Below are 17,895 nucleotides of genomic sequence, written 5' to 3'. Positions count from 1 at the left end.
GACATACAATACATTATCCATGACCTTTCATAAAAAGCATAGTCTTTAATTTAAATATCTCATTTACTCGTATGTAATATTATTGTTAAAAGTAAGTCTATTTTTAATAACACTATCCATTTCCAACCTTAACTTTTCTCCACAATATAAAAAAGTAAATAATTATTTATTCTACATATATAAATGAAAATAAGAGAAGAATTCAATAATTCAATAAAAATAACAACATATAAATACGAATAACAAAATAAAAACTAAATTAGACTATACTGTATTCCCCATGATAGAACTCATCATAGTATGCTATGAAATCAAGGCTAGAGGAAACATGTTGCAACAAATTGGAGTCACAAATCCAACATTATCCATGTTGCCTGCCGCAAGTGGTACTACCATACAACAAATTGCAAATTAATAGAAAAAGAAATATAATCTCATACCTAATATTTTTTTCATGGCGATGGCTAAGAGTGGCCACAAATTTTGTTAGTTTGAGTTAAGTAGCCATGCCAAATCCCGAGTGAACGAGCATGGGCATGGGTAAAGGATGGAGAAAAAGAAATCTGCTTGGAATAAATGGGAGAAATGGAAATCAAAACGGAAACTATTTGGACACTTGGCCACAATTAAAATATTTAAAATTAAAAACGAAAAAACAATACAACAAAGGAAAAAATAGTGAAGATTAGGTTTTGAATTTAGTCTCATTCTTGTATTTTTGTCAAAGAAGAAGAATATTTAACGCTTATTAAATCCTAACCATCTACCTAATATTTATTATTGAAGAAATTTGTATTTTGCTGAAATACAGACATCTATCAACATAATCACTTATTTTTATTACAATTTATCTAAGTTGATGTAGAAGGGCTTCTTTATGGGCTTACATCAAGAGAGAATTTGTGAAATTTTTTAAGGTGGTAATCAGGGAAATGAGATGGAAATTGGACCAACATTTATCTATTGGGATTCCTTAGCAAATAGAAATAAAGGGTTCTTTAGGTAGCATACCCGTATTTTGGGCAGCTATGGGAGAGAATGAAGAATGGCTTAAGAAAAATAAATTTAACAAAAATAATACGAGATGCTAAATATGAAGGTACATGAGAATATGAGAGAGGGGGAAGATTGTTCTTATAAGATGATGTATTTTTGTCAAAGAAGAAGAATATTCAATGCTTATTAAATCTTAACCATCTACCTAATATTTATTATTGAAGAAATATGTATTTTGGAACCCAATTCTAAAATAAGGACATCTATCAAACATAATCATTTATTTTTAATATACAATTTAACAAATTTGATGTAGAAGGGCTTCTTTATGGGCTTACATCAAGAGAGAATTTGTGAAATTTTTTAAGGTGGTAATCAGGGAATGATCAACGTCAAAATACAAACATAAATATTGGAAATGAGATGGAAATTGGACCAACATTTATCAATTGGGATTCCTTAGCAAATAGAAATAAAGGGTTCTTTAGGTAGCATACCCTGATTTTGGGCAATTATGGAAGAGAAAGAAGAATGGCTTAAGAAAAATAAAGTTAACAAAAATAACATGGGATGCTAAATATGAAGGTATAAGAGAATATGAGAGAGGGGGAAGATTGTTCTTAGAAGATGACAACTATAAACATCCACAAGAGTTAGTAAAAGTTGTATTGATGAGGGTTTGATGAAGAAAGACCATAAGCATGGAAGCCAATGAAAGTGACCAAAGGAAGGATGTTCAAAGTTAAATTTAACTTGATGGAGCCTCAAAATACAATCATTGGATGTGGGGGATGATATAAATCAAAACAGGTAATGTTTAATACTATTGATTAAAACCTTCAATCTATTCAAGATAAAGCACTCATTATTTGATTTAATATTAAGTAATTAGCGTCAACTTGGGAGGTTGAAGGGCATTGAAAAAAATTAAAAATTTAATTACAATAAAAAATGAAGTGCAAGCCTAAGCATTGGTTTCTGAGAGCTAAAAGAAGATGAACAAAAAAAAATGAAGTTCCAACATCTTTAAAAAACAAATCATAGATTTCCTAGCAAATTTAACATGAATACTTCCGAGTTTAAACAAATTTAGAATTGGGGAAAATAGTGAATGAAAAGCTCTCCTTCAATTTGTAAAAAGGGTAATTTTGCAAAAAAGATATTTTAATGAGGCATACAAAATCGAGATGGGTCATTTATAACATTAGCAGTCCTTATGAGTTAAGTCATACATGAGTAATGACGAGACATAAGGCATGGAGGTGGGGTAATGACACTAAAAGTAAGAATAGGTGACTTAATGTATGAAATATAGTTGCAATGGAGTTTATGGTCATAGTAAAATAAGTTTAAGGTTATGTATTGAAGAATAATAATCATCAATACACCTATCTTATGGTGTTTTGCAATAACTTTTATGACTATAAAATTTTGTTTTCCCCTATCCCACATTTGGTTGTTGGGATTGCTTTGTGACAATATGTAAGCTTTGATAGACCATTATCATTATACCTATATGAGTGACTATAGAAGTAGTGTCCTTGTACTAACACAAAGTTTGATTGGTTGTGGGTTGATTATGCTTACTTGATCCTTCCCATTCCTTCTGTATGGTCATTGTGTGCATGTGTGAATATAAAAATAATAGTAACATGAATAATAAAAATAGAATACAACTATCTTGTGACACCTTGGAATAACTTTTATCGCTATAAAACCTACTTTCTCCCCTTCTTGAAAGTTAAGGCATGAAAATGGTGAAAGGAAGAGTAGAAGAAAAATCTCCTCTTTGAGAAGTGCAGTTGAGAGGGTAGTGAATGAAAGAGAAGAGAGACTCAATTTTGCTTAATAAGCTAGGAAGAAATATAATGAGAGAGAGGGGCTCAATTTTGCTTAATAAGCTAGGAAGAAATATAATGAGAGACAACGAAAGATTTTCTGGAAGAGTTTAGAGAATATTTTGAAAGATGTAGTAAGATGTAGAAAAGAGATAATATTATATGAAGAAAAAATAGAAGAAAACAAAAAATAGTTATAAGATCTTAGAGGGATGAGGAGCTAAGGATTAAGAATGTTAGAAATATTTTTGACAAGTTGCTTCTAAATATCCTCGTGTGACAAGAAATCCCTTCCCCAATTAGGGAAACTTTACAATGCATTATAGCCAACATACAACACTCTTCAAAGATCCCTTTCGCTAAGATGTTGCAGCAAGGGATATATATTCCGTCAAATGCACTTAGGGCTTCTACCTAGCCCCAATTGCTTAAAACAACCCACTTGCATAGGCAAAACAACATGCAAGGGATGAAACATATATATGAAGATTTGAACTTTGTTGGGGGAATACTACCAACCCCACTTAACCATCAAACTATGATCCCCATTGACAAATAATATTTATATTTTGGTTAAAGCTCATTTACAAATAATAAAAGCATTGTTTCTTCATTGTGAAGTCTCACTATAGGAAGAAAAGACAATTAAAACACATATGAAGCCAACTATACCAAATGCCTAGAGTTGTGGATGACAACAATTTACTTGTCAGGAATAGTAAATGATATTGATGAGTAGCTATAAACTTTCACCAAAGCTAATGCTAGAGTAGATTAATGGTTAAAGTTAATGATCATGAAATTGGATGATAGCAAGGAAGTATGAAAATGGACGAAGTATGTGCATGGGGATGGAATTATGAGCTCATGAAAAAATAAGGAGGATTAAGCATGGCAACCCTTATCGATACTTGTTTACTTTGTTGATAATGATTTTTTAACTCATGCAAAATTTGTCCATGGCAAAGTCTTTATTTCTAACCCTTTCAAAGGGTCTTCTTTATTTTAACAACTTCATGCATGAATAAAAATTGAAATAAACACTTTTTAGGCATCCTAATTTGATGTTTTGGTTGAGAATTTGTGTCCATTAATAAAAGTTCTTGAATTCTAACCCCTAAAACAATCTTATGTGATATGGTGTTAAAAATCTATATCTATTATTAAAAAAATTCTAACCCTTAAAACAATCTTATGTGATACGGTGTTAAAAATCTATATCTATTATTAAAAAGATTCTAACCCCTAAAACAATCTTATGTGATATGGTGTTAAAAATCTATATCTATTATTAAAAAAGAAAAGAACTAGCCATTATTAAAAAGAAAAGAACTAGCAAGGTTAATAACCTTATAAACATAACGACCCATTAAGTGAAGGGGAATATGAAAAAAATTTCCAACATAAAAATATACCAATGTAGCAAAATAACTTACAAAATCATATAGAATCACAAACCAAAAACAACCCCAAAATATAACACACAAGAAGAGAACGCTATCCATGTGAGTGTTATCTGGGGCAAGAAGAGAACGCTATCACATTAACATGGAGGCTTGCAACACAAACACAGTGGATATTGGCTAATAAGCTACATATCAAGTCATAGTGGGGATTGGCCAAGCAATAAGCTACATCTGCCATGGCGGGTCGATTAAAAAGAGTTATGGTTTTCCGTTCACTGTAAACACGTTTTTCACATTTTGTGGAAGGCTATGGACTTCAAACCGAAATCATGTTCAAGAATAATTGCACAAGGGCCGGGCAGTGGGTCACGTTAATCGACCAACAAACTGTAAAGGAGATCTGGCCTGTTCTTGATTTATGATCTTGTAAGCTTTTCTGCTCTTCCTATTTTTCTGATGAATCTACGCGGATTAAACTCTGGTTTTGAAAAATACACGTTTGAAGCAAAGCAATTCCCCAAGCATCATTTCTACTATTTCATTTGAGATGGAGATAAATTGTGAAATACGTAGTATTTAATTGAGTGGCAGAGAGCACAAAAAGCTTTCTCACGAGCTTTCTCTTCTAATTGATCAGAAGGGCAAAAAAAATGTGAAATAAAGTCTTTAATTAAGTGTTAGAGAGCACGAAAAGCTTTCTGAAGAGCTTTCTCTTCTAATTGATCAGAAAGGCAAAACGAGCTCCAATAATAACACGGACTGCTATCAAACATAAACAAATAAGCTCAACTCAGGGATTTAACATTTGAAGGTGAAACCTTGCTGTTGCTGGAGTTGTTGGATCCTTCAGACTCCTTCTATTCAGAGTGATGTAATAGATGGAGCACCAGCAGCCCTCATCTCTCAAATACGAGATTGAACAATGAATAAGAAAAATAAAAGTAAAGTACTCTACCGCGCTCCATGGTTAGGAGGCTTCATTTGCAGTCTATACAAAGCCTTGAATAGAAGCAAGACATGAACAAGTGCATCAGTAGGTATCCATCTGTCACCCATTCCAGAAAATTCTCAAACAGTTGCCTTAGTTGACATTAAACATGACATTTATAAATGAAAACTCATCAATGATGACGGACCCTCTGCTTACTTTCTGTTAACAAGCTTGTTGGCAATCATCACACTCGGATTTCCCAGAAGTAATCAACTTCTATTGGAAAATTCAAGTTATCGTCATCGAACACTTACTACAGATTGAGTGGGAGAAGCTGTGATAGGTTCTCCATTAGAAGTATGGGTGGCTGTGACTTCTGTTTTCCTGTTTGCACCATTATATTCTTTGGATGACTGAGGTGCAGATGAACCATTTGGTTGCTGTTTGTATGCAGTTTTAGGTGGGTTCTTGAACTGGTGGTTTCTATAGTTTCTCCTCCTATTGGTTACAAGAGTGAACCCATCTCTATCGCTTGGCTTATTTTCATAGATTGCACTCCCTTCTCCACTACCACTGTCACTGCCTTCAGAGCACTCACTCTGTCCATTTTCTGCCAAAGGCTCCTCTTTTGGGCTTTTCTCATTGTCAGTTTGCTTTATTTGCTCTGTTGTTTGACCATTAGCACATTCCGGTTGAGAACTGCCAAAGTCGTTCTTTCCTGATGCTTCTTCAGTGCTGGTTTCACCTCCACTGAACTGGGAATTTGTGTTGTTGCTTCCTTTACTTGTGTATACAATGGCAACTACTGCACTGTCACCTTTAACAGGATCTAAAGCATCATCAACCTCATTTTCACTCTCACTGCTAGCAATGTCAGCCCAAAGCTTTGATGAAGCGCTCTTCAAAACTGTAGAAACAGGAGGCTTGATTTCTGAATCATGATGTTTTTCCTCATCTGCATCCGTCTTTTGCTGGATTGAATCTTGAGAAACATTTGGAAGACGTTTCTCATGGATTTCATCATGCTTTAAATCAATTTTACATGAATTATTATCTTTTTCTTCAACGTCTTCTCTATTTTTCAGAACCGCTTCATTTTTTTCAGTCAAGACTGTCACATCCAATGCGTCTTCAGACCCATTTTGTTCTGGAATAGTAGCCACTTCAACCTTGTTTGAAATAACTTCTGGGATATCGGTTGTTACATTATCACACACTGGAGACTTTTCACTGCCATCAAATTGAGCTTCTGTATCATCATCAATGGAGTTGGTTTGTATGGGTGAGATAACAGGAGGAGATGTAGACTGAGATGGTTGCCAAGCTTTTCCAGGTACAAATTCAGCTGCATTTGGGTTCATAAATGTGCCGGGAACATTGGGACTGTTTCCTTCAGTTGTTTGCTCCCCATTTGGGATGTATTGGGGTTTAGTGCGGGGAACACGAGGGGATGCTCTGTTGTGACCTGCCAAACGAGGACCATAAGGCACCCTTGTTGCAGGAGACTGATGGGGTGATTTACGGATAGGTGTAACAGCTGCCATGGTATTGTTCATGTGAGGAATGACTATTGGACAAGGTAAAATGCCACCAGGATCAGAAGCTCTTCCATCTTTGAAAGGGGTAACTGCAATTGTGCCAAATACAGGGAGTAGAGCTGCAGTCGTCCCAGGATTGAATGGTGGAGCAGCTGCAGAAAGTTTCTTGCTAGACTCTGGAGAATGTGGACTGTCTGCTTCTCTAGAATGACTTTCATCTGATGTGGGCTGCTCATCTTCTTCAACAACATTTAAATTTCCTGGGTCTGCAGAGTTATTCTCACTAATATTAGGACCAATTTCTATCTTCTCTTGAGAAACGAGGGAGTTTTTGGAGGCTTCCTGAGAGTCTCTACCTGCAGGTGAAGCAGGATTTTCAAAATGTGTGCAAGAGGCTATGTCTTGAGTAGAATCTCCAACTTCAGAAGAAGTAAGAGAGTCTACATTCTGGCTTTCCGTTCCTTGTTCCAAAAGTTGTATTGGATTGTTAGTTGCCTGAACTTCATTGCTTAAGTTGGTTGTTTTCACTTCTCTTGACTCAGCAGAAACTGAAGACCCTGGTTCTTTTTGACTGATGTTTTCCACATCCCTTTCTTTTTTTCTAATATCTACATCCTTCTTCCGATTACATGTGCAGACAAATTTCTGTTCTTCCTCTGCTACAAGCTCTGTCTTTAACTGTTCTTCGATAACCTTCTCTGTTTCAATTTCTGCTTCAGTTTCTTTTTGAGCTTGTTTTTCTGCCACAGATTCTTCACTCATCTGTTCATCTGGAGCATCTTGCTTGGATGTGTCAACTGCTGTTATTACTATACTCCCTGGGGGTGCTATAGCTACTTCTTTGTAAGAAGGACCTTTCCCAGGAATAGGAGCTATGAGAGAATTTGATGAGTTTGTTGCAGTTGTTGTTGAAGAAATTCTGGAATAAACAGGGGCTGTTGTTTTTGGAAGAGCTGTTTGTCGAGTTGGTTTAGATACTGGCTTTCCTTCTACGTCATTACTTAATTTTGATGGATTTGTAATAGCAGGAGTGGCCGGTGCAGATTTAGAACTATTGCTTACCAATTGTGTATCTGTGCCAGTACTGTACTTGACTGATGGCATGGGTCTACCATTGAAAGTTGAAGCCTTGACCAGTTTTCTCGAAATTGATGTATCTGCAGAAGCATTTCTTGGGGATGGATACGTATCTCCAGAAGCATTTCTTGGGGACGGAAAATTATTACCTGCTCCAGAAGACATGATTTTCCTTTTGGATGCTGATGAATTGGCATTTACATTGAGATTGTTCACTCTGTTGCGTGTAGGGTCAGAGTTATTAAAAGTGTTGTTTGCCTGGGTAATGTTCAATCGTGCAAGGCTTGTTTTTTTAAAGCTAGATTTACGACCCCCTGCATTGCTAGATCGACCCCTGGGAACAGCCTCTTGCCATCCTTCTTCCTCCATATTGTCAGGTATTGAAACTTCAGAGACACCTGTCTGGTCTTCTGCACTGGGTGAAATGACATCATCTTTTGATTTATTAGGGACAATATCTCTTGTATTAGATTCCCCTTTCTCTTCTGGTTCTGGAGACTGTTTTCCATCATTGTTACTTGGGGACAAGTTGATATCTATTGTTAATTCATCCATAGGTGCATCCCATTCACTTTGGACAAGTTTACCTCTTAACTGTAAGATATCAATCCAAAATTGGATTTTGTTAATGATTGCAAGAATGTTGAAAACACAAAATCACAATGAAAAGATTCACCTATCCTTGGATTATGATTAACAGTGATCAGTAGAGAAATTATAATGAAATCAATGAACCACCAAAAGCAAATGATCTACCTTGGTACGATTTTGTTTCTTTTTGTCTTTGACCTCTGCACTTGGGATTATGTAGTCTAATAGATCTGATACACTGGTTCATATTATTGAGGTCCAAGTCAGCATTTTATGGATTGACTATATCATAAGAAAGTAATGATGAAAAAATGAAGCTGGCTCAGCTGAAGTTCACAATACCTGAGATGACCTTTGCTTGCTATGGATGCATCTGGCTTTGGGGTACCATTACGTGCAGCCTCCTGTTGCTCCAAGGCCTTTGAGTCAAAATACTCGAGCCAGGCAGCAGCATCCTGTCACGAAGAAAGTAGATTGACATCTTGGGATTAGAAAAGGGCAGCCTGCATGAACTCTGAGTGCCCACCGTACCATTATTAAGCATCTGTTTGCTCAATAAAAAACTTTAGTTTAAAATGCTTCCAAAAGTACCTGTGTACGTAGATCCTCTGGACCAAGTTTGGCCTGTAAAATTTGTAAAGTAGTCTGCTCATGTTGAACACTTAAAGAGTATGCTTCCATCAATGAAAGAGCAATAGCTATTGCATGATAGCTAGCAGCAGTCTGCAGAAAATTAAAAGAATATAAACAATTCAGCTATGTACATGGACAGTGAATTACAACTGCTCAACCTTAATATACAACTGCTTTATAGGAAAGTATCATAGTATTTTCTTTTATCTTTTGTGATCTTATTCAGCGGAACATAGGATTGAATGTTGCACACAAATAGGACATCAATGAAGCAATATTATCTACATGCTAGTTTTTGTTTCCTTCTTCTAGCCAATTAATGAAAATGGTTTCATAGAGATAATAACTAGATTGGTTCAGTATGTTTCTGTGTGCCTGTCTTTAATAAATTTGCAGTGTGTTTGTGTAACAGAGAGAGAGAGAGAGAGACCTGTATATGATCTGCTCCAAGCAGCCTTTGATTGCATTTTAGGGCCTCATGCAGATACCTGAGAGCTACATGTATATTTCCCAGGCCTTCTTCCATCATAGCGACATTAATGTATGTTGCAGCAGTGTTTGGGTGTGATGGTCCGCAAGTCAGGTGCAAAAGATACAATGCACGGTTGACATATCTGCACTCATGGCGCCCAAAATTTGGTGGAAAGTGCATCAAAACATGGCCAATCAAATATGTATCAAAACACAGTTTATGCATATCCATAATCCCCATTTTAACACTTAAAGGTTTTAAAGGATAAAAAAGATAAACCACTTTTGTAACCTTTAAGAAGGAATGTTATAAAACATATCTGTATTATTTAGGTTTGAGGTTTAATTAGATGCACAAGTATGTTCATGTTGTTGAGTCTTTTCTACTAAGGCTAACTTTTGCACTCGTTCACTTGAACTCTCTTGGTGGCACAATCAGATCTGTTTCTCCCATTTTATGTGCACTTTGAAGTCTGGACTTTCCTCATTTCTAATTGCAATGCAAGTTTTCTCTATCTATAGGACAACCAAGTTTTCTAGTTCATTCCATCTTTCTTTTATGGCTTACTTTTCATCAGGTACATGGAATAAATGTTTTATATTGCACATGCATAGTCTTTAATTGGGTGTGCATTCATGAACACACGTGGATTCACTGGGGGAGGTGAAAAAAGAAAAATTAAAACTAGCACATATGATGAGTCTCAACATTGGAAACGTACTTGAACTTGTAAAAAGCAGCAGACTTGGACAAACTAGAAAACTTCTAAAAGGAGATAAAAGAGAGCAATCTTTTCAAGTCCATTGAGGAAATACTTGATTTCATTAGGTCAGTGTGTGATAAGTTGAAAGTCAACCAAATATACAGACAGACTTGGAATTCTAGTTGCCTTTTAAGAGCTTAAATACATCAAACATATTGGTAGGTGATGCAGTATCGACTTTTAACTAGAGCTCATTGAATAAAAAACAGGGAATTGGAAACAATAATCCAACCAAAGTTTGAATCAGGAAACTGAAACTGAAACTGAAACAAAACTCAATTTATTGAAGTTGCATACACTCAAATCAACAATTAGTTAGTATTGTGGATTTGCTTAACAAAAGAAATATCCTATACATTTATAACTTACATTTTGTTTGTCATGAATATAAAAAGAAGAGAGAAGTCAAAAGATGGACTAACACATTGAGTACATTATCCATTTTAGCAAAAGAATAAGTGATACAATAACCAAATAAAGTGAGATTTATCTGCTACCAAGCTTTTCCTTTGGTCTGTATGTCATTGAACAGGGATGCATGTAGGAAGGACTCCATGTAACTTACTTTAGAGCCAATTCGGTGTGCTGAAGCCGATAATAGAATACAGCAAGGTCGCCATAACTTTTCATAGTATCGGGGTGGTCGAGACCTAGTTCTCTCTCGTTGATATCCAAAGCCTTTTGTTGATATATTGTTGCCTGTTCAGATGGGAAAACGAAATTAGGAAAGGATACTTAACATACGATGTAGGTTGAATTTTGGCCTGTTGAAATCTTCCTCCTCCCCTTACAAATTTTTATATTTAACAAAACAAAGAAAACTCAATAATAAGGACTTCCAAGATGTGTAACTCTTAAGCAGGAAAGATCTGATATGACATTCAGCTATTGAGAATCTCCAATCAAGGATTTATTAGAGAACGGATATAGATAGAATTAAGTTTGATTTTTGACAAAAAATTTTGGGTACTGTTTTGCAAGGGGCTTTATAATAAATGGGTGAAACTTAAAATATCAGCATAGGAGTTTCCAAAGTAAAAGATTCTGTAAGGCACTTGGGATCTCATGAACTATATGATGTTAGAGGTATAATTAAAGGACATATGAAGAAAACATGCACATCTTTTTAATTGCATGATTTCGTTCTTGGGCTCATGGTAGTGCTTAAAGTTCAATGCAGCAGTCTAGAACATGGGGGAATTTACATCCCTTAAAATGATCAGAGTAATTGCTTTGAGACCGCAAGGAGTAGTTATGACAAACACACATTCAGGTATACACATTTATGAAAGAAAAACTCAGAATGAAAATGATGATTCGTCCCATCATATTTAAAAGTTCTGGAAACTTGAAAAATACAGGATAAGAGTTTGTTGAAAAAGCTATATCATTGTTCAACAAAGAATATCTTGAGCATGTTGATTTTTTGTTCAAAGAATCTCTATGAAAAAAATCGTTTACAAAAGCTCACCGGAAGGGATTAGAAGCTAGTGCCTCTGGGGACTGAATAAAAGTAATGCCTCTGGGGACTGAATAAAAGTAAAATAGTAGATAAATATTCATATTGGACTCATCGAGTAATTCTAAGTCTAGATCTTTATAAATGCAAAGAGGGATTTGTTTAACAGTGAGCATGCTGCTCAGATGTTTCAATCTTTAATCTGTTTACTGCTAGAAAGTTAGAAACATTAACCTGAGGGCTTATTGTCACAGTATCAGTTGGAAGTAGCCATGAGATTTTAGCAACCATTCCTACTTCATTCTGTAGAGGCTCCTGATCATGTAAAGTCATAAGTTGGATTGATTCTTTTCGAAAGATTTGTACCAGTAGCCCAGGGAGTTCTGCCCATGGTTTAGTATTTGTCTAACTTGCCCACAACTTTTAGTTGTGGATTGTTTGTATATATAAATTTAATTTAAATATAAAAGTCAACTGGTGACCACAATGGTACTATAAAAAGTATGAGTAAGAAATGGGAGTGCTAAGGCATGTCCATAAGAACTGAAAATAAATATAAGAGTGCAAGGTAAATGCCCAAATAGGTAATGTTGTACCCTAGCAGCCCAAAACAACAAAATGGCTAATGGCTTGATAACCAACAATGTACTTGTGTAACATCCAAGGCTGAGAGGAAGTGTCTAATCTGATTCTTGTTGTCCATTAGTTGTGTGACTTTAAGCCTAAACTGCGTAACAAGCCTAGTATTGGAGTACTTCTTGAGATGGCTTTGGTTATTGAAGTCATCAAGAGGGTAGAAGTAAGAGGTGGTGAGCCTCTAGTTAGCAATGAAATGAGTTCTTCCTCTAAGAGTTCTCTGTTAGAAGTGAAGCTTCTCTTGAAGGAGTAGGGCAATACATCCCTAGTCCTCGTACTGTATGAAAATTCCTAAGGAACCCTGAGGTTCATTGAAAAAACAATAAAATTAACCATGGCTTTCATAATAGACAGGGCATCTAAAGACAAGTGGTCTTTTGATTCAGTTCTTGCATACATAGTCTACAATTGCAATCGTCCCTTTGGAGGTGATGATTTGTCCTTATGCGCGACTGATGGGAAGAGATACAAAGCTAGGCTAGAGGAACTCTCTAGCTAAAAGGTAGTTGTAATCTTGTATGTCGAGGACTGTAGAGGAGGTTGTTTGTAAAATATATGTACTTGTGAAATTAGTGAAGAAGTTTTGGGGTTAGGGGCTCTTTTGGTTCAATCCATGTGGCTTTCAAGTAGGTTTTGTATATCTCCATTCTAATCCCTCTATGAATGCCCCTTTTAGTAAGATGGGGCACATTGATGGAGATCTTGATAGGGAAAGGATTTTCAATATCTCGGTGTTGGAGAGAAGAGGCTACAGCATACCAACAATTTGCAACCCTTTGTCCAACAAGCTGCCTCATAGATTGGAGAGCTAGGTAAGGGTCTCTTATAACTTGAGTGAGTCTTCCATGCATTGAATCCAATGTAACATGGTCAAAATGTGAAAACCATGGCCATGAGGTGGGGGCATACATCAAACTTATCTAAGATACACTATTTTCTTTGTATTGTATATGTTTTGAAAATATAGTAATGAGTACCCTCTCTAAGATAAAGGTGTTGGTTTATGTGGTAACATGGCCCATTCCTAAAGAAGACAGGTTAGAGATACATAGAGAGGGTACACATTACTATAGTTAGATATGGTCCCTGTCTAAGTCATATGGTTCAGGTTGCTGAAAAATCAATAGGGCAACATTTAGGGTGATTTTTCTTATACTTGATAACTGCTTCTGAAATTAGGTTGTCTTCTTTTTTACTTTATTATGTTCTTTTTATTAAACAATTACCAAAACCATAAACCATGAAGATCACAAAAGAACAATGAACATAAGATATAGGCTCCAAGCCAAGGCAAAACCCCTCAAGGGGAAAACCCATAAAATTCTTCTCTTCTTATAGAATCAGATCAAATGAGAAATCCAAGACCCAAAATTCAAGACCAAGACCTCCCACAAGATCCAAGTCAGCCCTCCTTCCAAGCTCTTCTAGCAAGTCAAAGTCAAACCAAGTCAAAGCCTTTCAAATTTCTGATTTCAGCCTCCAACAACAAATTTCAGCCCCCAACAACAAAATTTCAGACCTGTAGTTACTTCAGAAATTTTGGTCCCTGCAGTAACTCCAGAAACTTGCACATGTGAGAGAATTAGGGCAGAATTACCACTTCTTGACCTACGCTTTTCTCTCTCTAAACTTCCTTAGACCTTCGCTCTTCCTTGTAGGGTTTCTTTGCTGGTTTTTCTCTCTCTTCTTGGCACATAATTCAAACTTTCTTGAGATGCTCCAAATGAGGTCGAACTGTCCTCTATATATACACATCCAGGAGGTCGAATTGTCCCTTCCAGGGCCGACTTGTTCAGGCAGGCCAACTTGGTCTTGTGGGGTCGAAATTGACATTTTTGACTCAAATAATTTTCTTTCCATTTTCTTTTCAAAGTCCAAATGGGACTTGACTATTTGACTCATGACAAATATTCTTTTGACTTGGGAAAACCCTAGAAGCATGAAGAACATGCTTGACCTAATTAACAAATGGCTTGAGCATGAAACCCATGCTTGAAAATAATATTCCTTTTTCTTCTTTTTCTTTTTACATGAAATATACAATAACATAAGTACAATGTCAATTATGAAGACCAAACCTAATTACATTTTCAACATAGGTTCGACAACAATTAAGTTCAATTCAGGTTTGAATTTTTTAATAAGGTTTGGAAGAGTTTCGACTATATACATTTTTCAAATATATATATATGAAAATAACATTAAAGAATAAAGAATAACCATCAGTACAAAAGAAATAAGAAATCGATGTATGGTGAGGGCCGACTCGCCATGGCAGTGAAATTGGGGTCAAGCACTACAACGACACAATCTAGGCCCTACGATTACATACTGTGGGTGGGTCATGGTGGACGATGAATGGCTTAGTATGTTAGTGAGAATCGACTCATTAAGAGATGAGACTGGGGGTCGAGCGGGGCTGGATTACAATTCCCAAAGGGCAGATTGATTAAAAATGCAGCAACATAATGGCCTAGTCACCACTGGGTGGACAGATGTGCCTCTAAATACATGTTACAAAAGTCTGGAGTTTGGATAGTGGATGCATCATGCCTAGAGGGATTATTACGATGTTGAGCCCTGAGGGTACACAACAACTCACAAGTTGTAAATAGAGGTTACAATCTATGGAGGTAGGCAAGTGCATTTGCGTAGGGGTTACAAATGATGTTAGAGAAATTCCATGGAGTACTCACATTGGAGTTAGAGCGCGTGATAGATCCATATTTTCCAAACTTTTTTTGTGAAAAGTCAAACCTTAATGTGAACCTCATTTTCTCCCTATTAAATTCAACTTCAAGCTTGGGTTCGACAACAAGTTCGTGTATGTTTTGGTTCAACTTTGAGGTTCGTTGAACCTCAACGAACTTCAAAAAAAATTTCAGGTTCATCGAATTCCGAACCTGAAGGTTCAAGTTTGGCGAACCTTGTGACTTACATCCCGGTTACAACATAAACCAACACCTTTAACTTGAAGTCCCAAAGATAGGGTACTAGCCTTGTGGAACTTAGGAGCTTGGCCATTATCACCTCACCAACTCTCATTTGCAGTTTGGACCAAGGACAAGGTGCCTATCCAAGTAGGGTTTCCCTATTGGTTACTAGGTTTACTTCATGCAATAGGAGTGGGAGTCAAGAGAACCTCGCAGCAATGGAAATGAAAAGGAAACAAACAAAATGGGGTTTGGTGTAATAAATGAAAGGGACTCCAATGCCTTATTTATTTGGGCTATAAAGTCATTTAAGCAACCTCAAAGGGTGTTTTAAATGGGTTAAGGGTTAATAGGCAATCAAGTGATGTGCACAACTATCAGCTTTAACCTCAAGGGTGTTCTAAGGATGGTTAGGGACTATAAACAACCATTGTGACATATCCTATTATAGCTCTAACTTGGCGGTTAAATCTTACAAAGAAGTGAGGGAGAGGATCTATCTAGATCCACAAATCAAAGAAACAATGAAGGTGGCCCCTACCAAAGATATCTACAAATATGCCTAATCAAGTGATGTTGAGCATATAATATTTCTATCTTGAAGTTAAATAACACAAAAGGATGATGGGAGAAGGGACCTAAACCTCAGTAAATCCTTTCCAATAGGCAATCATACCACTTTATGGCCTTGTTATTGGCTCTATCACTCATAATCTTGTAAAATCCAATTTTCAATGGTGCACCCTATAACTTGTATCCACACATAAAGAGATTGTACATAAATGAAACCAAAGCTTACATAGATAAGATACCTTATCCTCCAAAGCTTGGAGCTAGCTTGTTCATAGGTTCCTCCATTAATCATTGAGTTCCAATCCAAGTTGCAAATGGGGAGAGCAAATCCTTAGATGGATTTTAGCTCTATTCTCCTATACAATAAATAATATTTGTTTTCCTAGATCCACTTTTCTCTCCAAGGAATACAATAAAATAAGTCTCTCAACAACTTGCTTACTAAAAGTAGCAAGAAGTTTGTTGAGATTTCAACTTCCTCCAATAAAATATTCTAGGAAAATATATAAAATATTATCTACATTTGATTAACTCCAAATTCTAAGTGAATAATGAATAAATAAGAGTTAGTTGCAACTTCTTCTTAAAAATAGGAATAATAGATGAGGGCATGTTTCTAACTTGAGGATAGACCAACTCATGCTCCCAAACATAGTAAGCTACATTCTTATCTATAAGTGTGCCCTTCTAGAAGAGTCCCACATGTTGGATGAGCTCCATAAAGAAAAATAAGATGTGTACATGTGATCTCCATGAATAAGCATGTAGGGTAACGCCTCATCTGCATGTGGCTAGAGATAAGGTAAATATATGTAATATGAGTCAATGAACATCCAAGTAGCAATGCATGCATGATCCCAAGGTAGATGGAGTGGTAGCGAGATATATTGACATGAGAACAGGTGGGCACCTTCATAGAAAAGTGAGCTAGACACATGCTAACATCATCCCAATGTGGAAATCTTCCAAAGTGCGTGAGTGTCCTTGAGAAATGGCATAAAAATACGTGCAAGGCTATCTCACCACATGGATATATGCCTTGAGAAATGGAGCACTCAAGTTGAATGTGATAAGTCACCAAGTCCAAATTCCAATTGTAGATTGTGCCAAGGTGTTGGAAACTCATCATAGAACAAGGAGCTCAACCCAAACAAGTGTCTATCCAATAGTAGATCACCCTAAGGCTTCAATTGACACAAAAGACCAAGAACACCCTCATGCCAAGATGCTACACCATTACTCTTCCTCCAATAAGTTGAAAATGACTTGAAATGTTGCCACATGTTGGAAATCCATGATAGATGAGGGATTTCACCAAATGGACTGTCTATTCTATAGAATGTAGTCATAGAAGCATGATAGACACAAGAAAATTATATCATCGTCAACCAAGAAGTACCAAACCTTGATAATCTTGAAAGCCTCCTTTGAGCTGTGCGAAATGCCCAAACTCCATAAAAAACACAAAGTGTTCATAAGGACAAATGTCTATTCATTGTGATACAACTATAGAAATAAAAAAGACTAAACCAGAATGCCCTTGTCCAAACAGTAAGATCCATTAACCATGCCTTGAAACCTCGAGATGTTGGAAATGCACCAAGGAGGTGGGCACTCAAATAGAAAAAGACTCCATTGTGTTAAATATCATTGTGATAGTATAATAGGCAAGAGATAGTTAGAACACCCCTTCACAGATACGTCATCATCAATGTTGGACTCAATCCCCCAAGGTCCTCCAAATTATAGCAAATAGGTGAGTGCTTCACATAAATGCTTGTCTATCCTGTTATATATCAACATGGGTGTACAATAGACACTAAAATAGTAGAATGCTCATCAAGAGTTCAATGCCAATACCTCATCATGATCCCCTAGCTTAGTCCAAACAAGGCAAGGAGCAATATCATGAAGTACTAGCACAAGAAGCAAGCTAACCAAGTGCAACACAACATAGAACCAAGGAGCATCATTAAGACCATTAACCATATCAACAACATGTATCATCACCATGCTCATCCATCCTTCAACAACATCATGGGAGAACAC

General features: G+C 36.3%; 1 protein-coding gene across 1 annotated transcript in view; it reads right to left on the bottom strand.

Moving 5' to 3' along the window:
• Positions 1–4,982: 4,982 nt before the first annotated feature.
• LOC149140803 (protein REDUCED CHLOROPLAST COVERAGE 2-like) overlaps positions 4,983–17,895 on the bottom strand; it is a 39,894-nt gene continuing 26,981 nt past the window's right edge. Inside the window, exons 18-23 of the mRNA XM_089453394.1 lie at positions 10,811–10,944; positions 9,441–9,624; positions 8,969–9,100; positions 8,720–8,832; positions 8,543–8,615; positions 4,983–8,380 (exon numbers count right to left, since the gene is read on the bottom strand). Of these exons, the coding sequence (XP_089309520.1) occupies positions 5,471–8,380; positions 8,543–8,615; positions 8,720–8,832; positions 8,969–9,100; positions 9,441–9,624; positions 10,811–10,944 (3,546 nt within the window). The 3' untranslated portion in view covers positions 4,983–5,470. The remainder of the gene's footprint in view (positions 8,381–8,542; positions 8,616–8,719; positions 8,833–8,968; positions 9,101–9,440; positions 9,625–10,810; positions 10,945–17,895) is intronic.

This window comes from Pinus tabuliformis, chromosome X (assembly GCF_031772625.1).
Source record: "Pinus tabuliformis cultivar Carrire ecotype Pingquan chromosome X, CPIR1, whole genome shotgun sequence".
Classification (NCBI taxonomy): Eukaryota; Viridiplantae; Streptophyta; class Pinopsida; order Pinales; family Pinaceae; genus Pinus; species Pinus tabuliformis.
The sequence above is the reverse complement of the archived record's forward strand: the minus strand, read 5'-3'. Positions and strand labels throughout refer to the sequence as shown.